Source organism: Varroa destructor, unplaced genomic scaffold (assembly GCF_002443255.2).
Source record: "Varroa destructor unplaced genomic scaffold, Vdes_3.0 BEIS01000004.1, whole genome shotgun sequence".
Taxonomy (NCBI): domain Eukaryota; kingdom Metazoa; phylum Arthropoda; class Arachnida; order Mesostigmata; family Varroidae; genus Varroa; species Varroa destructor.
The window spans coordinates 23,294,758-23,320,713 of record NW_019211457.1 but is presented as its reverse complement, the minus strand read 5'-3'; the positions used below and the strand labels follow the sequence as shown (position 1 = coordinate 23,320,713).

Here is a 25,956-nt window from a genome sequence, read left to right as displayed (position 1 = left end):
TTGGCGTTGTTCTTTACTTGTGTTGAGCTTTTCTCTGAGTTTGTGTCAGGTTCTCCCAGACAACAGTTCTTAATATCGGATAGACTGTTGAACTTAAGTAGCTTTAACACTTCCTCCAGTTAATTATAGTTAAACATACGTAAGTTTTTAATTCTACTTGTGCAGCTTGGTGCATATTCATCCTGCCGACACAAATTGAAGCAGTCAGAAGACATATACTTACTCCAAACAGATATCTGACGCTAAGTTTCGAGCTAGAAACTTCATGCCGATAATGGGAACCAATCGGCGAGAAGGAAGTCCCTTTTGAAATAGCACCGTTCAAAGGTACTCATGCGGGTCAAATAGGCGGTGGCATAAGGTAATTATATGAAAACAATGTCGGGTTTCAAAGCAAACGATACGATTCTACCGGCGGGCCAAATTGGACGCCAAATTTCACCAGGGGACCAACTAGCATTCAATGCCGTTTAGTGTGGGCTATGCAAAGATCATGCATTCATCTTCAAGAACAGGACGAAGTAGTTTCCACATAACTGAGATAGACTATACGAGTGTAACTCCGCGACTAGATAACTCGACAATGTTTTTAATCAATAATACTAATAATAACAGTAATAAACTACATTCAATCCCTATCAGAGCAGTGCTAAAGCGAAATGAAACTTTTGAAAGCTCACGTGAACGGAGCTTACACGACCTTCCTCGTTTTACGCAAGTACGCCTTCTCCTTTGTTTTAACTATCTCAGATAAGAAAGATTAATATAATAATAGTACTAAAAATAATAATTAATAATATTCAAATAACTACAAAGTGTATATATATATATATATATATATATATATATATATATATATAACTAGCTTATCTGTCAGACGTATTAAGTTCCTTGCTCGAACTGTTATTTGGATAGGTCAGATCTTCGAACGTCTAACTGGTTTCATAGCGGACGAACATCTCAGGAAGGTCATAATCGTCCACAAATGGGAACATGGCTCAATACCACAAGGTTGGGACTGCTGCTCGTGGGATTTTTCAAACTGCTTTGATAATGCTCGAACTAATTTTTGACACACCCATAACAAGAACACCACGTAGGCTATCAGCAACGAAGAGCACAGCATCCGTCTCACGAATGATCTTAGTAACGCTCTCGATCGGTTGTAGGCTTATCGTTATTGATTACAACTTCGTAAAAAACAAAACAATACATTTCTTTTTATTTAATGGAGCGTGATTCTGACGTCCGTAAGTTTGTAAGATGCCTCACGGATGCGCACGCGCGTGCAAACACGTACATATACTGACGAACTTAATTCCATTCAGAGCAACCTTTAATGAATAAAACATAAAAAAAATTCGTTATCATTATTTTTAAATGACTTCGGCATGCCAAGCTAAGTATAACTTACTCAGTTATATTTAGTGAGGTGCGTGTTGAAAATGTTGCCTCGTTCTTTATTTTTTCGCCCATTACATGAGTCCAGAAACTTTATTGACGCTGGTAATGAGGTAATGACGGCTTTTACCTTATAAAATACGGTGTTTTATAAATAATAAGATAATTGGGCAACGATTTTTAATCCGTCGGCACGAGCTCTGAAGGATATGGTGAGTAAATACGAATTTATCTCACTACAGGGTAACTTTGCCGATTTTTGCTATACGCAACCTAGCATTATGACAGAAAAGGGTGCTTATTCTTGTTTCTCAAACCTATTGGGGCAAGTGGGTCATATATACGTAGATTTTTGTCAAGCGTTTTTCACACATTTTTGCAATGTATGAGACCCTCTAATTCCATCCCTGTTGGAGCTTACTATCTTTTTCTGTTTCATACAGAAGTGAGCAGACCATTTCTTGGTAACTCGGTAATAACAACTCGGTATGTAAGGTCGTTATTGTTACTGGGTGCCTCTCGGTATAGGGAAATGTACGAAAGGGTCAAGAAAAACCGTGTTTCATTGTGTTTTTCGCCTGGCTGCCGGACACCGAAACCCGCAATTTTTAAATCCCACTGACTGAAGATGGCTTATAGTCGTAACACAAACCCAGCAAATTTTTTGGCCTGCTCATGAGTTGTTTGCTGGCAATCTACCTATAGAAATGTCTTCAAACGGTCTCATCAACTTTAGATAGAAAACCTGAGTAAGGTTTGAAGTGTCATCTCTAGATTTAGCAAACCATTTCTAAGCAGTCCTCTCAGAAATGAAGTCTACACTGCACATGGCCCAGATATTTCGAGCTGTTTCGGCAGTTGATTTGCCTCGGCACATTGTGCATTGTATTATAGATTTGATATCACACGATAATCTATTATTGCATTTAAGTCATCAATAAGTAATTTTGGACAAGGAAGTTTTACGTAGTCTTTTTATCTTCGTAAGATGTGACGAAGTGTGCTCTGCTAATGTCTTCAGGGTCTCTATTACCAGGGTAGATGAGACGATTAAAAGACGTTCTGTTTTTCGCTGGCAGCGTTGTTAACCTTCGTTACTACATATATCCAATATCGATACGACATTTTTATAACAGTTTCTCAGAGTTACGTTTTTATGTTAAATGTATTAGAAATATTTTAGGAAATTTGCATAAAACATTTTGATGAGAGGAAAAAAACTTATATATCAGAAAATGAACCGAATGTTGTGGGGTGCATAGCGCATCAAAAAAAGCTTATCTATCTATACCCATATATTTTTTTCTTAGACCGTTCCGTTTATGTTTGTTCGGTTATCGCACAATTCTGATAAACACGTGTTTAGTTTCTACGGCTGTCCTTCGGCATTACCGAATGGAATTCTTTTCTATTTAGTAATTCTGCACACGGACTTTCTGATGGACAACTGTTGTACACCATGAAGTTTGCGTGTTCTTCACGAGAATTAGATGTTGTTTGCACCTGCAAATGACTTGGCAGTTATGAAAATCAGATAAAAGTTATAGCTACCTGTGTATAACTTAGTTTACGTAATTGTTGAGCTTTACTCATTAGCTATATTAAGGATACATAGGTTATTTTAAGTTACTCATTGGGTTTCAAACGTACCGCCAACGGATCTATGGTCGTAACATCGACGTGTGGAATTGTTCTGATGTTACGACTTCGAAAAGGCTCGATGAGTTATTTTCACCCTGCTATCATATTAGTCCTGTAAATTCAGCTATCTTACAGAAATCTTTCTAACATATTGATTATTGAATTTTATCTATATTCGATTTATTTATATGTCTGCTTTAATTGTTTTCAATCAATTCAACGTTAACGAGCGGATCTCACACCCCACGTATAGGCTACCGACAATATTCTTTTAAATTATGTACAAGTGTGATTTCTGGATTACAATGAATGCATTGTATGTATTTTATTAAGCACATTAAGCATCGCGGGATAACTGCGAGCTCAAGTTTAGGACGATAAAATTGTCTTTTCATCAAATCTTTGTTCAGCGGTTGTCCGTATTGGCGTTTTATTTGACTATCGGCAAGGGAACTACTAGCCGTAACACCATTGGCGCCTATGAAAGTGGTCATTAGACCTCTTTCAGGCGCCTCTTTCAGAGTCTCTGGTTGCAAATGTACACCAGCTGTGTCACCGCCGCTTCATTTTATAGTCAACTGATTCTATGGTTATTACTGTAAAAAAAAAACTGGTTCTGCTTAAGATCAGAGAATATTTCGACAGACTCATAATTTTCAGACTCTAGGGTTGATGAATTAACGGTAAGTGTCCTTTACACCAGTATCCTAGCAACCCTGATTTGTTACATCCGAATTGGCAATGTAAGCTTAGAAAATTATCCACATATGGCTATCGTCCGGCTGACAGCAGCGCGCACTAGATCCTATTACTTAGCAAAGTGCTTAGAGATGGCATTACGGCACGAATGTCGGTTAGTTACTTAGTTGAACAGACGTTCTTATGCATGATAGCTTTGTAGGTCGTGCCCAGTACCCCTCAGACTTCGGATATATCGCTCAAAAATGAAGTGCCAGCGAAGACTTTGCATGTGTTCATGTCTCATGAAGGAATACAAAAGGAAAAAAAAAGCTGGATCATACGTGTTCAAATCATCTGTGTTAGTTGTCATTGGAATAGACGTACGACGTTTGATGATCCATAGGTTGACAAATACTATGTGATGACTAAAAATGCGACTAAGCGGAGCGAATGGATAAACAGTTTAAAGGGTAGATCCTAGGAGTCGGGCAGCTTGAGTCTGGGTCCGTAGATCCTGAACGTTGCTACTTCCGTAGCGAACTTAAATTCCCCGGAAGAGTAACTAAAAGTTCTCACGAAGGTAACGTTTTGTCAGTTTGTTGACACGATCTTTAGGAAAGTGCGATTAGCAGGTCTCCACATAAGTGTCGTGAATAAATACAAACATTTTAAGAGAAGCGATAGACAAATGTTCTGTATCTCTATTTGCAAGCGAAATTTTCTTATCAGTATCTAAATATTTTTGTATAAACCGATAAGTACTTATGTCAATGGTGGGGTACCAACTGTGACTCCGTCTAAACTTCGCATGCCCAAGAGCCCGTTGGAGAAAGCTTCACTGAGGAAGGCTAGGCGAACGAAGAATTCATGGCGTTTACCGTCTTTTTTTTTCTGGTATATTATATATGATACACGTGTAGGTGGTGTTCTGCTAAATAGAAATACCAGCTTCTCTTGAATCATATACAAACTAGACTATTTTCTCTTATTATTTGATGATATCTGTAGTATCATGTCGTTTCGTTCTACGGACCAGTGTACGAATATTCTCATTTGCCTGATATCAAAAACTTTATAAATATGGCAAACATTTTAGCACGAAGGGCCTGAGCATTTCAGCACGACCAAAGAATTAATAATTAAATACATTTTGAATTGATCAGGCTCATCATTTAAACAGGTTTGATCATAGTTCCAACAACCACGTCCACACGACGTGCTGTTTATATCACGACGTCCCAAACGTGGATTGTCAGCCACAGTAATTCTAAGAAGATTTGTGTTTCCCCGATCTTTTACTCAAACCGGGTACTTTATGTATCTGTCGAGCTGTTGTTTTTCTTTGAATCGAGATCTAAAAACGGTATTCTTTATGTTCGTGAAATCGTTGCCATGCTACTATGTAATTTAGCGGGAAGCAGTGATTTTAAACAGTGCTTGGGCATTATGACAAATCGCTCTTTTTTTTAACTGTTAAAGCAACCGCAATATTTGACTTTTCCAGCATTACTATTATTATCAGTATCCACCAGTACTGTATAATAATAATGTTCATTAAATTACAAACTTGTAGTTTACGTTGCTATAAAAATTTCAAATATTAATTATTAAAGATAGAAAGATATATGCCAAAGTTCATAAGAGTTAGCATGTACCCTGCAACTGAAGGTAGATTAGGTAAATAGTCAGTGCTAAATTATCTAAATTCACTTTTGAGTGCGAGTTAAAAAGTCCGAATCAAGTATCAAGGCCTTCTAGATGGCCTTCAATAAAATAAAGTTTTAAGGCCCTGCTTGTAAAGAGCTTAAAATTTTCGATACGGTAAAACTTGTACGACGTGAGCGTATATAAGCTCAGAGCTAGTACGTGCCAATACTGTTGTCTCTGTAGTACATTTCTAGCAGGATTAATTAAGAGACTAAACTGCCGGCACACTTTCAGAGAATCGTCATCTCTCAATGCGATTTTCAGACGTAGAGTCCACTGTCACCAACAGTTAGTTCATAATGTATACTAAAAGTATACACATTTTTAGGGCGGATAGGCCTTGTCATATTATAGTTTAACAGTTTCGTTTATATGGCTAGTGGAAGTAATTTTACAGATGTGTTCTGAATTTTCCAAGTTGACTGTGAACGTGCCAGGCTAAAGCTTTGATGTGCCTGTCATTGTCGATCACGCACCCGCATCAGCTGGTGACGGCAGGAGTGATTTCTTACAGGAGCACTCATGGTGCTCGACTATAGAACAGTAATCAGTAAATCGAAGGAAAGCAGTACGAGTCAAAATGATCATTGTTGGCTATGGCTTGAACATCGCAAAAGCTGAGATGGAAAAGACATCGTTGGACGTACCTTCGAAAAGATCCCGTCCGGCAATGCAGGAATCAGCTCAGGTTGGAAGGCATCTAGTGCTGGTATGCAGGGGGCAAGTGGGTACCAAATAACACGTAGTCGAAGAGAAAACTTGTAAAGCAATTTTCACGAATGTAAGAATTTTGCATGATTTGCCTATTGCCTCATTGTTTCAAAGAGACGGTAGCCCGATAGATATCAATATCCATAAAATCACGCATACATATCCCATAATAGGCGTGATACCTTATTGATTGCAAGTTTATTTAGGCTAATTTTTCTCATATAATTTTTTTGCTGTACTATGCTCTGTCTTTAGCGGCTTCTTCTAATCTTATCTGTTATTAGCAGATATGATTTATGAAGATTGCTGGTGTCATCAGCGAACCCGAAATCGCAGAATCACATATTTGTAAGTTCTTTTTTCTATCGCATAACTTTTACGTACATCAATACAATTAGATAATACAAATGAGAACTTTGATCAGTGGATGAACCATTACTTAGATGAATAGCCGGACGTGAAACGTATGACGGTGTTGAATACATAATGTATACGTATTTTACAAAAAACCTATTAAACTTCCTTTACACATTGAGAGCGATTAGTAGTGCTGATCAGAACCTACCGCACATGGTCACATCGAACAACGTCATATTGCTCCAGGTTTAGGTTCATGAAAACGCTGTGATGGGAACGGTTCGGTGAAAGGTGCTCCGCAATGACGATGTCGTTCCACTTAAGGGCTGGAAAGGATTAAATGAAGGCTTATACTGCCATTGTAGCTTCGGTTGGTGTGCGCTTCTGTGATTGTTGATTTTGTTATATGTAATTTCATTAAGCAGTTAAAAGAAATATTAACGTTAACAGGCGACAGCATGTGACAAATAATTCGTTTGTTTAGAATATTTTTGAGGCCCATTTTTCACGTAAAGTGGAACCTGGCCGTGTTAAAGTGAAGGCCTATATATGTCAGTTAATGTTTAGTTAATTAGATAGTCAAACATAATTAAAACAAATGTGTAGTGGCTTATTAGGGCACTAGGTTGAGATTTCGAAATACTTCATCTGTCGTCATGGGCTAGACTATTTCGACACCTGCAAATCTACCTTCGAGCAGAGATTGCTTACCGGGTCGACTAGCGGCCACCATCACCTAGCGAATGCCCTTTCATGCATATGCCGAATACTGGACTCACGGTATCGTGTAATTCAGTCGTTCTTTAATCGCAAAACAGGATAAAATCTGTAAAAAAATAAATAAAAATAACGGGTCTACGCGTGGTTCTTCAAAGACGTTGTGCAAATCGACTTTGCTTCTAGACATCAGTTGTCGTCTACATATAATTATACAAGGGAAGTCCCCAATGAGATTTCAATTTTTCGTAAATTCGTAGTGATCGTCCTTGTACGACGATCCAGTGATTAGCGAAAGATGTCTCTTCTCTCGAAAAACGGGTAGACCGACCGTCTGTATTTACTCCTACCTGTGTCAGTTATTAACGGGTTAAGTTCTCAGGATGCCGTCGTTTCGGCCAGCTTATGAGGGTTATAGCATAAACACTGATTTTTCTAATCTCCATTTTCGATGTCGTTCATGAAGTCTTTGGCTGTGTATAGAGATGTTATCCATTGAGTCAATCATATCAGAAAACATTAACTGGTTATGTAATGGAGGGAACAGGAAACAGCCTTTACGATTCTGTTACTACTAATGATTATCTAATGTTCTCTTCAGAAATTGAGTGGGCCGCATCTTCCGTTGCAACGAGTCATGGTAAGAATTATGAGGTTAGTGCTCGGACTTTTCCACTACGTAACACTTAATAAACGTCCTTAATAAAAATTAAGCCCTTTCCGGTTACTTCGAATTTTGACCTTCGAATTAACTGCAATATGCGTTCTCCCCTATGGAGTGAAATTTGCCTTAGTTTGGCAAATTGATGCGAACAAATGAGCCTAATTTATCGACGGTTTACACGTTCGCATATTTATGGTATGGAATACCGCTTAGTATCATATCACTGTCGTTACTATGAATGCAAGTAGCAAACGTACAAAACTGTTAGCTGATTTTAAAAGTGAACTAGGTGCTCTTGTAGACGCTCTTCGGTGGTTTCGACTGTGACGGGTGAGCGTATAAACCTCCAACATGGAACTATTAGGGGCCGAAATGCAGTCGCCGCACGTTCTTATCTACATATCGTCGATGATCGTTGCTTTTATACTGTTCATATGGGCACTCATCATTCTATTCCGGATATGGTTTGACCAGGACAGAACCATGCCTGGAACTGCGCCGTCCTGGTGGAACCCGCTGGGAGTCGAGTGGTTGGTCTATACCTGGGCTTCGAAAAACATGCCCATCGGTGAAGGTTTGTCGGTTCGCAAAACTCGTTCAGTCTAAATAGATCCATACTGTCATGCTTAACGTATCCACCGTTTCAGATTGTGGAGAAGTAGGACATATTTTTGCAATAGGAAGTCGTATTAGATATTCTGGTCTAGGGACTGTCTTTATTGACCCCACATACACTAAAATATCAAGCTAAATGGTTGGTCATAAGTCATATACATTAGAAATAATGCTAGTTGTTCTCTATTATTAAAGACTAAGGTTCGCAAATCAAATGTTCGTGCAGTGTCCTCTAAGTGGTGCCGGCATCTTTGAACCTCCAATCCATCTTAGGAACTCCAATAGAATCGTTATGGTTGTTGCAGGTGTTTTTTTTTCTCTTTACCAATTTTTAGACAGTTACAGTTAGAAGGGTGTTCGGGTGCATTTTGATTCTACTTACGCCAAAATGAGGAATATGCTATACATAAAAATATTATTGCTAAATATACGCTGCATTTAATAGTTTATTATATCTTCAATAGATCCATTTACACTGGCAGAGTATTTGCGTCATGGATGCAGACGCCAGTTGGTTTTGTGAGTCAGTGTTTTAAAAAAAATTTATAAGCAAATTATTGCCATTTCATTATTTATTTGATAAATTTCCTAGTAAAAACAACTAAATAACATACTTGTATTCGTTTTACTAAATGTGCTTACTTTATATAACTTATGTTGTGCATAAACCAAGTATAAGGGCACAATTGTTAGCCAATTTTATATTTGCTAACTAATGTTCTCGGGATGCATGCATATATATATACATATATATATATGTGTAACTATAACCAGTGTTTGTCAATTGCACATCTTACCTTCATTAGGGCTTGTTTTAGGTACTTCTATTGATCTAAAGCACGCCCGCGCGTTCTTGCAATGACAATCGATAGTATATGCAAGGCTGAAGTTTCCGTCTCACCAAATACCGCAAATGTACGGCAGAGGTATTCAACCGTATTGCACTTTTTGCAGCTTTTCGTATAGTATTGTACTAATAGCCGTTTATTGGGCCGAAATTAGTTTTCTAACTTACTGAAAAAAATAACAAGTAATAGCACAAGGGAATTTAACCTTAAAGGGCCCCGCTAGACTCATTTGGGAATTAGCAAATAGAAACTTAAAATTTCGTCTCGCTTGTCAATTTTATTAGCGCTACTTACATAGTAGATTGGACGTACCGGTAACTTTATTTGCTTATAAACGGAACCGGAGAGAAAAAAGGCAAAGGTACGTACGCTTATACCACGCAATATACGAGATAAATGAGTAAGTTAAAGTTGATAGGTTTATTGTGTAAATGTAAGTATTGTGTAAGACGGATCGAGTAGCAGCTGTCGGGTAAACACACTGTTAATGCTCGCCGAAGCAGAACGGCTGTTTGTAACGTTGACGTAACAATAACGTTGAAAATTCAATATGACAGTTACTACCGTCGTGTATGCCACCATGGGTCGCATGCGAGTTGACGCGTATCTGTATCCGAGAGCTCTATGTATTGACCTACTGATCCATTATCTCGAACATTTTAGAACCTGATCTGAAAGGTTTTTCTTTTAGGTTTGAATCTTGGCATAGACAGACTTTGTTTCGTGCTGGGAGCCAACCGGTTGTTCCTCTGATGGACTAAATACCTAACGGCGATACCAGGCGTAAAATTCTGAACAATTATCATACATATTAGCACGCATTGTTTCTTTACAATGTGGCGTAAACTTTTGAGACCGTTTATCTATCTAATTGAAGACGCGTTGTTAGCAGTGAAAGGCAGACGTGTCATGATGAGGATTCGTAAAGCCAATCGCAATTGAGCTTTCATACTTAAGCTTTCAATACGACATAAAAATTTCTATCTAGGGTAACGCATTATACTGCCACATACGTAAGATGGTGGAACACCACTTACAAGCTGCCACAAGTTTAAATATGCCAGGTTTTTTAGACGGGCAGTTATCTCTCTGCGAACGCTTAGTAGCAGAGAATCTCCTTTATAGATACTGAGACTACGATGAATGTCATGCAACATATGTCGGTATCGACGCGTATAATGTACCTATTTCGTAATAGCTCAATCGTTCCTATTACTTATACTCAGCGGAAAATTTAGTAAAAGTCAAAGGTGTCATCCGAGTAAAACCTATCTTGAGCAAACAACATAAGAAACTGATTTTGACAATTTCCTCTAATTAAAATGTAGGTAGATTATGTAATCATGATGAACTTGCGCTACAACGTTGTCAGAAGGGCGAAGAATCTGTAAAAAAAATTACAAAAGAAAATAATTAATTTCTACACGAAAAAAAAATGACGAAATCCTTGTGGACAACGGGTGTAGAACAGCGAAAAGTTTATGCCACTATCTAACAAATATCCGATAAATTATTTTCAAGAATCAAGCTATTTTCGACATATCGTAATGTATGAGCTTCTGTTCTCAGCGAGTTAGCAGGTACTAACGTGTTCTTCGGCTATGTACGCATTTATTTGGTGCATGGCTTGATTGCGAATGTTAACATACTATAGTCAGTCACAAATGTGTAGTCTTTTATGAGGTGTCAACGAAAAAAAAACTTCGACTTCATTCGATGTGTTTTGTTTTGCGTTTCGTATACCGTTCATGCAAACCCTTACCAGACACGTTTTGAATGATTGTGCTTCACAGCGCTCTTGCCGGCCCTCAACTTCTACGGTCGACAAGATGACCCCAAGCAAGAAAGAATCATTCGGACGTTTTTATTCATTTTTATCGCTAGGGATTATTAGTAAGGCGGCCGGGTTCGAAGCAGTCTTGTCGTCATTGAAGTTAATCAACAAGTGGTTGATTTACGGGTTCTTCGATTCATGGCTAGGAACCGGCTTACTTACCAGATATGCTTGCTCAGTAATTCGTTGGAACAAATGGTCAGCTGTTATAGGGGATACACGTTCTTCATGTACAATTATCATCACTCGTTGCGAATATTTCAACTAGGTCGGTAATACCCATTCCGAGAGAGAGCTCCTTGTTCCTTGTTTTCCAATATTAAAGCTAATTTCTAGTCCGCTAATGAAACTCGCAACACAATAGTTCAAACTTTATTTTGGGTATTTTTTATTTCTATTTATGCGATATTACAATTCTTTCTTCACCTCTAACCCAGTGATGGTGACCAATGGCGACGACAACGAGAGATGCTCACACCTGCGTTCCATTTTCGTATCCTCGAGGACGTCATGCCCGTCTTCAATGAGTACTTGCAACATTTTATTAGAGCTCTTAAAAATTACGAGCGACGGAAGCCGATCGAGGTTACGTCGCTTGCTGGTATGGCTACGCTCGATATTATCTGTGGTGAACAAAAAATCGCTTTTTAAATAGCAGTTATCCTTGAGCTTAAGTTATAATTATACAGTGCAATCAAGTGTTAGCTAAGTCGAATATAAAAGAAGCATACTGAGTACCAAGCAATGACTTCATACTGAGTAATAAGCAAACTCAATTCTGACAAGATTTCCAACGGGTATCTAGCAACTTCAAATCGTCCACAGTTAGACTCATGAATATTCCATAGAGGCGGCAATGGATACAAAGATACATGCTCAGGAGAACAGCTGTTCAGACTATGTGAAAGCAGTTAACATTGCCGGAGCTAGCTTCATAGAGCGCATTTTGACACCCTGGCAATGGATTAATGCCTCATATAATATCAGTGCCAGTGGTCGTCGCTACAATGAGAACTTAAATGTTCTTCACGAGTTCACTTAAAAGGGTGAGTCTAGTGAATATTATGTTTCGACAACTTATGTGGATTCAGCTAGAATGAAGAGGAATGAAATCGTGCGTTATATATCGACTGATGCACATGAAGTAGAAATTGGATAAATTAGTTCAGTGGAAAAAGCTTGAGCGAATGAAAAAACCCAAATATACAAAACTACGTACTTATTTGGATACCAACAGATAATTGAAGAACGCAAAAACGAGATCCTCGCAGGACATAGAAACAGCGGAGTCAACTCAAAGGGTGATAGAGACATCGGTATGAAAAATGGATATCCATTCATCGATTTGCTGATCGAGAGTCACTTGCAGGACCCCCAGAGTGTGTCCTTAGAAAGCGTTCAAAAGGAGGTAGGTACCTTTATGTTTGAAGGACACGACACCACTGCTGTGGATAAACATTAAGACTTTTTCGAGCGTCCAAGCAGTCAAATCAGGCGTAGAAAAATAGTTCTGACGTTTAAACTTTAATTGTTGCTGGGTGTTTCGTGGATGCTCTATCTTCTTGCCGAAAATCCTAACATACAAAGGAAAGTTCATCAAGATCTTGATTAGATCTTCGGAAACGATGGTAAAAGACCGGTGGCCAATGATGATCTCATAAGAATGAACTACACTGAATGCTGTATTAAGGTAAGGAATGATTTTAACTCTGACTCTCTGCTCAGTCTGCTCTTGAGGACATAAACTTGACTTTGTAAGCTTTGGTAATTCAGCGATATGTGATAATTACACAGTCTACTGAAACTAGAGAGAATAAGGCAGTACATATATGAATCGATATTATCAGCCGAGCTGTACAATTTCATCATCCTCTAATTATACTTTACCGTGGAAGCATCTCATTATATATTATGTGTAGATTATTGTTGGGATACAATCTTCCCTTGATTACATATACTTAGCTAAGCAAATTGTAGCTGATGAGATACGTACAGGGAAATGGTTTTTGGCTAACTCGAATCCTGGGCGTCGTATTATACCCATCATATACTACTACCGTTAGATGTTTTTAATGATGCGAACAATTTGGACGGAATCTTCTTCACGATACACATTGGTATTGCGCCAAATGACCTATAAGCTCAATTAGCACGGATTTTTTTGCCCTTATTTTAATCAAAGGGTACCGAACGCTAACGATGAGTCTCGCCTTGACTCGAGATCACATATCTTCAACCCAGAATAGAAATCGCGAACAAATTCTCAACGGAAAAGTGTACTACTGCTATACGCTGTAACCTACGGTAATAGCTCAGATCTAATGAGCATCAAGCAACTATTGATTTGAAACAAATATATGACATCCGCCTCCTTTGCAGGAAGCACGGCGGCTGTATCCTTCGGTGCACTTAATTGCTCGATACGTAAACGAGGACTCTACCATTTGTAAGTAACCTAGCTACGGAGAATATTTTTGATTTTTTAAACAAAAAACATTAAGCTGTTATAATTCTAGCTAAAGCAATCATCGCTGCTCTTGCTCAGGTGGTTACAAGGTGAAGGTATCAACCTTTATTATACTGAACATTTTCCGTGCTCATCGTGACCCAAGCGTGTTCGCTGATCCCGAACGCTACGATCCCGATAGATTCTTGTCGGAGAACGCTGCTGGTCGACATCCTTTTGCCTATGTGCCTTTCTCCGCTGGCCCACGAAACTGCATTGGAAAGTATAATACGTATAGACGATAACAAGAGATAGACTTTTTATGTAGGTAATAATCGACTGGTATAGCTGGGCCAAAAGTTCGCGCGGAAGTTCCGTTTGAGGTCAGCTTTACGAAGCGAGGACGTGCACGCGCTGGGAGAACTTGTTACCCGTCCGAAAGATGGGCTTCCTCTTTACATTGAACCTCGCAATTGAATATCGGAAGTGTCGCTAAAGGATACCGCGTATTAAGAACTTTTGTGAAAAAAAATGTCGTACACGTTGTTTAGGATTGAGAAATGCCAAGTACCATATAACAACATGGCCTCAACAGCAATCTTCACCAGATGATCCGTGCTGACTTTGACCTTGCGGTAAACTCTTTATTGTAAAGTATACGCATAAACGACCCTTTTGAGATAAAAATTCTCGTTGATAGCATCTAGAAGCAGTACACAATATACTCGAGTGTCACCTGGAGCTCATTGATTGACCTCAAATCTAGCTTGAATCGACATCAGTGTCGATGATTCAGAACCTTAAACATGTTACATACTTGCGTGTTAAATAAATGAATACCTAATTTGTAAATGCATGTCTAAAACTGAATAGTACACTTACATTTAGCATTAAGCAAAAATCGCCAGTAACACTATTGTGAATGGACCGTTCTGAGGTACAGCATCCTAGAAAAATCGACCTGTCAAGGATGTATCTATCTAGAGCAATTTTAGGGGTCATAGAAGACTCTTATTAGAAGCATGTCTTAATCTTAAGTATATTTTAAGAAGATCGAAAGTTTGTTAATTACCAGAACCATACTCGCGCCGAAAGAGCTGTGCTTAAACGCTACATATACATTGCTATGTACGCTTAATAAAATGGCTGCTCATACTAGAGGACGCGTCCTTATTAATATTTATGGTCATGTATTAAGTGTTGTTGAAAGCGAAATTTACGAGCGACAATTTTTCAGAGGCCCCGAGCATTATGTATTATGTCTATGTACTATATAAGGCTAGATCGTTCTATCATCGTACAATTGGATAAAGCATAAGAAATACATAATTGTCATAATGATACAACACGGTTATACGTGAATTAGCTAACATTTTAAAACTGAATTTTTTTCTATTTCGGCCATAAATAAGCGAAGGAACCTGCGATTAGGTCAAATGCTGGCCAACCAGATCGTAATGACGTCAAGCCGTTAGAGATTAGTACATTTGATCTGTTACACAATCATCCGTTCAAACAAAGATTGTCTATTCACGACTCAGGACAGCGCTTTCCCTACTGCAGTTCTTTTCTATTCAGGCTAGCTTTCCTTTCTTTTTCATTTTTGATTTCATTATCACCCTAAACAAACGCCAAAAATGTCCTCATTATTAATTAATAATAATGGTATTAATAATGGTATTGTTGATATTTTACGGGATTTTTGTGGTCATCTCTGAGGACTTCGATTCCATTTTTTAGACTGGAACGAAAAACAGCTTTTTACCCATAGAACAACGTTTTCCTGCTTGTTTAAAGATAACTACAACCTAGCAGGTAAAAGGAAAAAAAGAGGCGGGGCATCCCGTGATGACTCAAGGTTAACGCGTTTACTAAAGGAACCTAGGGACACAGAAGATGGTCTAGATTCGTTGACATGTCGTGACAGGTCTTGGAAACTTTCAATCCTACCCGTTAAAGTACTGTATACATACAATGATACAAAGGGGCCTGAAACGACGCCGTTCATACCCTATTGTCTACTCAGGACTATTGATGGGTCCTCCTGACATAAAAGTAGACTTTTTTGTTGATCAATCAAGCTTATTGGCACCGGAACGCAACCCTATGAAGCGAGCTGCGTCGCGTAAGAGAAAGAACCTGGAGAAAATCCCGGGCAACTGTCCAGTGGTTATCCTGAACGTATGATTCGGAAGCATTCAACTATAAGACTAAGCAATGGGAAGACACAAACTACAACTAATTGTTTTAATTTAAGCATTCCTAAAAACGAACTGACTTGACTATGACAGGAAGTTATTGAAAGCAGTTTTGTCGATAAATGAACAAAATCTTATCATCCTCAACTTATTTTCTTCTAAGCATTTATTGCAAATTATTTCACACATTTGTTTCAACGATTTGGTATCTCCGTTATCGAGAAAATTCGACATTAGTTTCCAGGATTCTTTTCTCCAAGAGGAAAAACCCCCAGCTTTAGCTTAAACATCTGCACCGAGTTTTCCTCTCAAAAGAATACTCCGGTTGTCAAGCTTATGACTACCAAACGACGATAAAGGTACGAATAGCTAGCTATACGACGGCTCTATGAAATTCGAATTGCTCGGTGGTATCGCCAAGTACTTGAATATAGCTTTTTTTTTAAATGGCAAGAGGTTTAATGGCACCTCGAAAACGTCACTCGACTGTTAAGCTTAGCCCGAAAGTGCCCGAAAAGACCGCGTCCGATTTTCACCTAAGCAGTCTGACGGACAGCATAGTTCAGATTGTGTCGACTATAAAATAGTCGAACTATTCGCTAACTAAATAAAAAAAAAACTAAAGCTTTAGCACCAGAATGGATCAACTATAATATGTCTCTCACAAATGCCTGTGCAAAAATTGTTGAAAATGTAAAGCACACAAATATAATCAAGTCAGCTTACATCGGCCTCTATGGCATCGGAGTGAGATATCTTGGACATATACAAGAGGTCCTAAGTGAAGCCAAATAGGTTATTATACTTGCCACAGGCGAGCGGTGCTAGCATCATAAATGAATAATATTACTTGGATTTGATGAATTACCAAATGTGTGAAGCTTGATGAAAGCGTACCACTGCTGAAACGCGACGGCCATGGCCGTAAGCGGGGACTTCAGTGTAACTTCGCACATAGGCAGAATTCTCGAAAGCATCGTTTTCCGACAGCTGCTAAGAGCCTTTAAAGTAAAAAGCGGCATCTCAGACTAAACGCAACTTCTGTTGACACAGGACAACGTTCTAGATCTTGTAAATGATATCGATAACGCTAATGTTAACTCTAAACGCTCGGGAAAAAAAAATGACATTTTTCGCTATTTGGCAATGATATCTGTCTTTTACGAATATTTGAGAAAAATTAAACGACTTCATGTTCGAAGTGCACGTCATCATGGGTAAATGCTGAGACCTTTGAGAGCGTCTAAATAGAATAAGATTGCCAGTTAGAGAAGTAGGACAAGATTCGAGTTATAAATCGCATAATTTTGTTCTGATGTAACATTGCGAACTCTATTGTTACGCATCTTATCGACGCTGTATCTTCTTGGCAGACATTTTGACATACAGTTAAGGTTTACCGGAACCTTGATGACATCTTCGGAATCAATAAAGACAGTCCGATATAAAGATATATATGATCTTTTAAAGGTAATCTTTCTATGTCGAGTTTGATAATGTAGCAAATTAAAGGTGGCTGCATCAAGGTAAAAGGTGATCTCTATCTATATAATTCAAAAGTGACCACTAAGTAATTTTTATCCAACTCCATATAACAATCACACAATTTACAACAACCGGAGAGAACGAAGTTGAATATATAAGAACAATACTATCAGCATTTCATTATTTTCTGATCTTAATGTATAAATAGTTTATACATTGTGGCTAAGTTGCTGCTCGGACAAAATCTAACTTCGATTACGCATACTTAGCAAAACTGATGAGAACATAATGACATATCATAGTTAGCGCTGCTGTTGGTGTTGCTAACCTAACCTAACCTAACCTAACCTAACAGCTAACCTAACCTAACCTAACCTGACAGCTAACATAACCTAACCTAACAGCTAACCTAACAGCTAACCTAACCTAACCTGACAGCTAACATAACCTAACAGCTAACCTAACCTAACAGCTAACCTAACCTAACCTGACAGCTAACATAACCTAACCTAACAGCTAACCTAACAGCTAACCTAACCTAACCTGATAGCTAACATAACCTAACAGCTAACCTAACTTAACAGCTAACCTAACTTCGATTACGCATACTTAGCAAAACTGATGAAAACATAATGACATATCATAGTTAGCGCTGCTTTTAGTGTTGCTAACCTAACCTAACCTAACAGCTAACCTAACCTAACCTAACAGCTAACCTAACCTAACAGCTAACCTAACCTAACCTAACAGCTAACCTAACCTAACCTAACAGCTAACCTAACTTCGATTACGCATACTTAGCAAAACTGATGAGAACATAATGACATATCATAGTTAGCGCTGCTGTTGGTGTTGCTAACCTAACCTAACCTAACCTAACAGCTAACCTAACCTGACAGCTAACATAACCTAACCTAACATCTAACCTAACCTAACCTAACACTAACTAACCTAACCTAACAGCTAACCTAACCTAACCTAACAGCTAACCTAACTTCGATTACGCATACTTAGCAAAACTGATGAGAACATAATGACATATCATAGTTAGCGCTGCTGTTGGTGTTGCTAACCTAACCTAACCTAACTAACGCTAACCTAACCTGACAGCTAACATAACCTAACCTAACATCTAACCTAACCTAACCTAACCTGACAGCTAACATAACCTAACAGCTAACCTAACTAACAGCTAACCTAACTTCGATTACGCATACTTAGCAAAACTGATGAGAACATAATGACATATCATAGTTAGCGCTGCTGTTGGTGTTGCTAACCTAACCTAACCTAACCTAACAGCTAACCTAACCTGACAGCTAACATAACCTAACCTAACATCTAACCTAACCTAACCTAACAACCTAACCTAACCTAACAGCTAACCTAACCTAACAGCTAACCTAACCTAACAGCTAACCTAACTTCGATTACGCATACTTAGCAAAACTGATGAGAACATAATGACATATCATAGTTAGCGCTGCTGTTGGTGTTGCTAACCTAACCTAACCTAACCTAACAGCTAACCTAACCTGACAGCTAACATAACCTAACCTAACATCTAACCTAACCTAACCTAACCTGACAGCTAACATAACCTAACAGCTAACCTAACTTAACAGCTAACCTAACTTCGATTACGCATACTTAGCAAAACTGATGAAAACATAATGACATATCATAGTTAGCGCTGCTTTTAGTGTTGCTAACCTAACCTAACCTAACCTAATAGCTAATCTAACCTAACAGCTAACCTAACCTAACAGCTAACCTAACCTAACCTAACAGCTAACCTAACCTAACCTAACAGCTAACCTAACTTCGATTACGCATACTTAGCAAAACTGATGAGAACATAATGACATATCATAGTTAGCGCTGCTTTTGATGTTGCAAAAGGTTCGGATAGGAGATGACATTCGATTTTTAATGTTTTTTTAATTTAACAATTTGATAATTGAAGCTCTTGCTACGGGTTCTTTTCTTCTCTCATAACGACTAGTGACAGGTCCTTGCTTGATCCGAACTCATTCTGTCTTTACATGCTTAAAACCCAATCTACTAAATGAGAACAGACCGAGGTGAAGTAGCATTACACTTGTATGACGTAAATTATTGACAGTAAATTTAAAAAACGTAAAGTAACTGCCAGTTTACGTTACTGTGTCATCAAGTACCTTTCGTTGACCGATTCGTGCACGAGTCTTGCATAATTTTGCGAATAGCTCAAATCTGGAAAACAGCTTTCACGATATCTGGCGGTTGTAACTCTAACTAACAAAAAAAATAAACACGAATTACAATTTTTTTTTGTTACTTAGAGTTACAACCGCCAGATATCGTGAAAGCTGTTTTGCAGACTTGAGCTATTCGGAAAATTATGCAAGACTCGTGCACGAATCGGTCAACGAAAGGTGCTTGATGACACAGTAACGTAAGCTGGCAGTTACTTTACGTTTTTTAAATTTACTGTCAACAATTTACGTCATACAACTGTAATAGCTCAAGTCTGCAAAAAAGCTTTCACGATATCTGGCGGTTGTAACTCTAACTAACAAAAAAAATTGTGCTTCGTGTTTAGGTGGTTTCTAGATGAAGGCATTAACATCCGTACTATCGAATATTTTCCCAATTCATCGTGTTTGCTGATCCCACACACTACGACTGCGATACATACGTATCGAAAATTTCTCTTGGACGAAAGCCACATGCCTTTCTTCGCTGGCCTAAAAAATCGTATTTGCATTCGTAAGTTTTAACAAGCGAAGAACTGCCACTTTTTTTTTACATGGCCGCTCGATTGTTTCTACAACGAATACTAGCCGATTTAGGATGGCAGCATTTTATTTTCTAGGGCAAAAGTTTGCGCTAATGGGGCTGAAGGTTAAGGCCGCATGAACTTCATCTCAAGTCAGTTCCTCGGAGAATTTGCCACCCGTTCAAAAGATGGGTATCCCTTCTACATCGAACTTCGAAATTGATTAGAAAGGATGTCGTCTAAGATAACTCTGCGTTAGAAAAGACTTTGTCAATCATAAATAATATCTCACACATTGGTCAGGTGCTAAAAAAAGTGGGCTTAGTAGTTTGATAGCAGATGATTTATCCAAATCTTTTTCTGTTTACTTATGAAATATACAGATAAAAGTTCAGTTTACTGAGATGCCGTCTATAAGACAATTAAAAGGCGAGCAGAGTATTCTGGACTATTCTCTGAAGTTCTGCCTGTCGATTATAATTTATCGAATCTCTATGATAGAACTTTTTTTTTTAGTTTTCTAGTAGTAGTCGTCTTGTGTAACGAATAGACTGGTTTGATGACCCGAATAAGTAGATATCTACCGAAATGTATAAAGTAATAATATCTCTCTCTCTCTCTCTCTCTCTCTGCTGTCACAAAGTACAGTAAGTTAAGCGTTCTAGTAAATGTAGAATTTGATTACAATGCATTAGTTAATCTAGTGGTACCTAAAACAATGATGTAACTGCGCAAGTGAGCCCAAATGCCAATATTGGTAATAGCGTACGAGATCTACTGTGAACGAATATATATGGCTTAAAATTGGAGATTTTACGTTGGTGGACGAAAGGTGAATGAAAGTATAGCTATACCCAGGTAAGGCAAATTGATCAATCAATCAATTACCATCGATGTATCAAACTGAATTTACCTTATCTTACCGATGTATTACAGATACCTGAAAGGCCTAATGACGTAAGTGTATTACAGCAGATTATGGAATAGTAGAACAATGGATTAAATAAACAATGGTCATGTTTAACAATATATAATAACAAGGGTCGTGACACAAAATATTCGCAGATGAGCGTTCCCGAGTATTCGAAACAACATTGTTCTTAAGCGACCAATATTATTGTGAAGTCGTTACTACGGCAACAGCTGGAATCATACGTAATAGCAATAAAGATTGCATAAATCGCTTTATTGATAAGTTCGCAAGAAACTCAAAAGAGGCTGTAGATGTTTACAGAGAGTGCCTAAGACTATATGAATACAAGAATGTAATCGATACGTACGTAACGCCTAAATAATTCTTCCTCTATTAAAGGCAGGCCTAAGATGATGTTCTTCTGAATTTAGACTCTTAAGGCTAATGTACATATGGTAAAGACGAAAGGCAGCGGTAAAGACGCGTCCAGTTGTGGCAGCTTGTCAGTTTAGACAGGTGCATTTTGTAAGCCATCAGCGCATTTTGTTTGTCAGGTTCACTTTCTCTTACCCATTGTAGGCCTATGTTCTTATGGTTAATTCAACCTGTTGTGTAGTGTACGTCATCCGCGGAGCTTTGGCACAACTTGCCAGAACGAAGCAACTTACGTTGATATTTTACTGAACCTACTATTTGTGATTGGTCCGTTTTCGACCTTATATATTCAGTGCTAAGGTCAAAAATGGACCAATTAGAAATAGTAGGTCCATAAAATTATTAACAAAAGCTAGCCGGGAAGAAGTTTACAAATTGGCTTACGCGGCTGAATAGGAAAGCTACTGCGAAATCGAAAGAAGTGAAGTTCCGTCGTGGGATTACGTGACGCCGCCAAACCTTAAGCGCACGAACTAGATTAGCTAAATCTTCTTCTTTATTATTATTAGAAATGGTCTTCTAAAAGCAGAATTTTAACTTATAACGTATATATATATATATATATATATATATACACGTTATAAAATAGCAGGATAGTGTTATTCTGTCTCGATATATGCTTCGGCCCAGCGTGCAATCCAGTGCACCGCTATACGATAATAAATTGTTTGATTTAAATTAGCACATATCAAATATATATATATATATATTTATATATATATTTGATCTGAATAACTGAAAAAATAAATATGTGCTAATTTAAATCAAACAATTCATTATCGTATAGCGGTGCACTGGATTGCACGCTGGGCCGAAGCATATATCGAGACAGAATAACACTATCCTCCTGCTATTTTATTTATGCCTTAAGCAAAGATTGACATTCTTTATTAATACAAATAGAACGCGCCTAAACTTAACTTTGATCACAGCGGAATCGTACCACGTATTGAAAAAAAACTATATAATATAATATACCTCTCTAAACATGAGCTTACTTGTTTTCGAATGTTCGCAAACGCCTTGTTTCTAACTTTTAACTGAATTCTGATAGTAGATATGAAAACGACCAATGTTGTCAAGTGTGCTTGAGTAAAATTTATTTTTCCTTAAATGCCACACGTACCCTCTGTTTCAAAGGCTACGTCTTCTGTGGTACGTGAATAGCTACATGTAATAACTATGATGGCTCTAAATAATATTCTTTTCCAAAGTTTGTAAACGTAAAAACGAAAGGACCTACCTGTGCTTTGGTGGGTACTGACTATTTTCGGGAGATTTTAGAAATAGAAAATACAATTTCATTTGTGAAACCCAACTACACCTATTGAAGCCGTACACGTAAATGTTGCCTCGTTAATGGTTATTGTGTTTCAATTCTATATAATTATGGTGCTGTCATCTGCTGCATCTACAATCAATCCTTTTTAAAGCCTAAACTCATTTCAATATACCACTTCAATTATGTTGCAGTGTCACTGTTCTACGATAATGATTAACTTGTTCACACGGCCATCAAGATTTACCGTGCTTAAAAGCTAGTTGTCCTATATTTACATTTTAATGCAGGCCGTCGAATAGCGCGAGCCGGAGCTGCAGACCGCCCCGGGAAAAGCCCTCTTTTCAAGACGACAATTTTCATCGCAGGAATATCGATTGTGAAATAAACAACGCACGTCCACTCCTCAACCTACCGCTGGAGAAGTATTCTCGAAGTAACGAGGCAGGTTTACCACCCGGTATGGGACAACTGAGGAAACAGGCATCGATGGACATGGCACCAGTGCCTTTAGGGAAGAATGCAGCGCTTAAAAGCTATTGACACGATGCTGATGACTTCAGCATACCCCGGCAATTTTTGAATCAACTACGGCACTGGCCATCGTTTGCTATGGCGTCCAATTAGACAAGCGAAAAAGTTCATCGCGAGCTCGTTGAAAGCGATCAAGAACGGCCTACCCGCAACAGCATGTTTTTGCATGGGAAGTGATTTATATTCGGAAAACTACTTATTATTATTAAGTAGTTTATTATTAAGCTAAAAAACGATATTCAGCTATTGTACCCTATATGTAGTAGATGCAGTGTTCAACCTTTATAAACCAAATTTTGCCGTGGAGGCCTACCTCGAATAGTCTCCAGTGAGCGTACGTCGAATAAAACGCACGTCCGTAATGAGTACCAATACAACCCAAATATCGGTTTGGCGCAATGGTTCTACATAGTATATTCTTCATATATATCGTATACATAGTATACGTTTTCGTCAAGTCAACAAATACCCCGTTGACAATCCACTATACGTGTTTGGTATTACTATTATTAGCATGAAAAATATTGTCTGCTAAATTTTAGGAGATCCGACGCGCGAGTTGGCAACGGCCCCATCGCCCCCAGACGTAAGCTTGCGCGGTGCACGCATGATGATAAAAGTAAACGTTGATCAATGAAATAGAGGACAGAGATGCAGAGGAAATCATTCCTATTCAAATTAGATTGCAGCATTCTAACAAGACCGCTTTTAATTAGGACCTGCTTATTAATCCGGGAAATGATTGGTTTTACAGAACGAGGTTCAGGGGCTAATTTTGTTTCACTGTTTTCGTTTTTAGCTCATATATCATGTGGCTGTTGTCCGTTTTCATCTAATTAATAATAACTTGCATTGACACCGTCTTTTCGGTAAAGAAGTATATGTCGAATGATAGTATGGAAACTATACATGACCCAATGTTCAAGAACGGGACCCTGCATAAAATAACGTTTTTATTCTAATAACAAGTAAGTGCACAACGATGCCCAAATTCAATAGTTTTCTTCAGCAAGTAAACATGCAGCCCAACAATTTTTGCGATAACAACCCTACCGCAGTAATGATGTCGAATACAAGGCTAACAGACGAAAGAAAACAGATTCTAATTTTTCTTTTTTTTTCGTTGGAAACTTTAGTGGTAGAAAATTTATGAAAGAATATGGGATGCTTTCGTATTACATGTGTTCAAGTAGTCTAATATTTGCATAGAATATTGAAAATTAAGGTTAGTTCCGGATCAGAGATGGCGGACAAACAACAGTACAAACGGTCGGTCAACGGTAGTATAGCAGTGACGAAGTTGCACTGGGGGACACAGATTGAAAGGGTCGTACGGATGATTCGAACACGACGATTGATTATCCGAGTCAAAATGCTCGGAAAATTAAATAAAACAACGTAATCGGATTACGGGAATATAAATAACCAGCTAGAACAAGATCGAAAAAATTACATAGCGTAATGATTTAAAGGACGCTTCAAAGAGAAAATTGCAAGAAAAGGCCAGGATGGCTGGATAAAGGACTGCGTAATCGGGATAGTGCCGCGACTCAAAATGCAGTGAGACTGGATTAAGGCCAAATAGGTAAACTTGCATTTGGTTAAACTCGGAAAGAAAAACTACAAAATAGTATAGGTAGCATCCATCGTGTGTGTGTACGTGTGAACGCACGAAAGGTATCGGTGCACGAACGGAGGTAAGAATGGCCAGATGTTATACGTACAGCTTAAGCTTATGAATGCAAATCGAGTGACAGCAGTAACTTGTAGTATTCTCAATGATTAAATTACGTTAACTATTGATCAGTCTAATCTAAGTTTTGCTGAAACAGAGCTAAAGACAAAGGACTTTATGAAGCTTTGTTTTTCGCTTGGCAATTGTGAGACACGGACTGTGCCTGGTCGACGAATTCGTTTTGAGTGCAAAGCTGGGATTGCCCATCGGGAATCCAAAGTTCAGACTCAAAACACATCTTTGCTTTAGCCAGTGGTATCAAATACCAAGTACAAAGCAAGAACATTACGATAACCCTCCTGCGAACAGAAAATACGTATGTGCTTAAGTTTTTTAACTACATACGTATTTTCTGTCTACTTGATTCACTAGTATGTTATCTACAGCGATCGTGGCACACTTACCTCAAGGCTAGCACCTGGAGAACTATGGTCGCCACCAACTAGCTGACCTGAGCCCGCCTTGTACATATACAAGTCATACGTCAATGAAACAAGACCAGGTTTATGGTTTGCCATGATCACATGAACGATTACTTAGATCTGAGCAATGTGTTGATTCGAACGTCCTTTTAATCTTATTTAGCTCCTGAAAGGATGATTATTTCATCCAAAGGAAAACAGGAATACGATATGTATTGTTGTTTTTATATTCGGATGCAAGTTGATAAACAGGGACATGACGTTTACGTTCTTTCATTACGTATCGTTTCGTAACGTTACACACAGCTTTTTTGAACATGCTTTTACACCTTTGAGGACTATTTAACATTCTCTTAGGAACAAGAATCTGCCTTCTCCACAACGCTGCTTACCTGCATACAGTAAAGACATCTCAAATAAGCATAAATATATTTATTAACCTTAGTTATATTTACATTAAATATTACCTTGTTCCTGAAAGGCTGCTAATCACATGTCGATGTCAAAATGGCTATTTCATTTAAATAGTACTATATATATATATATCTATATATATATATATATATATATCT

The 25,956-nt window shown here is 38.2% G+C and overlaps 2 protein-coding genes across 2 annotated transcripts; one reads left to right on the top strand and one right to left on the bottom strand.

Annotated features, from left to right (window-relative positions):
• Window positions 1-11,536: 11,536 nt before the first annotated feature.
• On the bottom strand, window positions 11,537-19,552 carry LOC147755979 (uncharacterized). Its single transcript, XM_086987527.1, has 3 exons — window positions 19,486-19,552; window positions 16,689-16,821; window positions 11,537-11,799 (listed from the first exon to the last, which is right to left on the bottom strand). Exons 2-3 carry the CDS (start codon window positions 16,795-16,797, stop codon window positions 11,585-11,587), a joined length of 324 nt encoding a protein of 107 aa, XP_086843653.1. The 5' UTR covers window positions 16,798-16,821; window positions 19,486-19,552; the 3' UTR covers window positions 11,537-11,584.
• Window positions 12,085-14,767, top strand: LOC111248946 (cytochrome P450 4c3-like). The gene is given in 5 exon segments (XM_086987528.1): window positions 12,085-12,222; window positions 12,414-12,622; window positions 12,710-12,866; window positions 13,556-13,622; window positions 13,722-14,767. Coding segments are annotated over 5 exon segments (666 nt in total). The 5' UTR covers window positions 12,085-12,195; the 3' UTR covers window positions 13,928-14,767.
• Window positions 19,553-25,956: the final 6,404 nt, after the last annotated feature.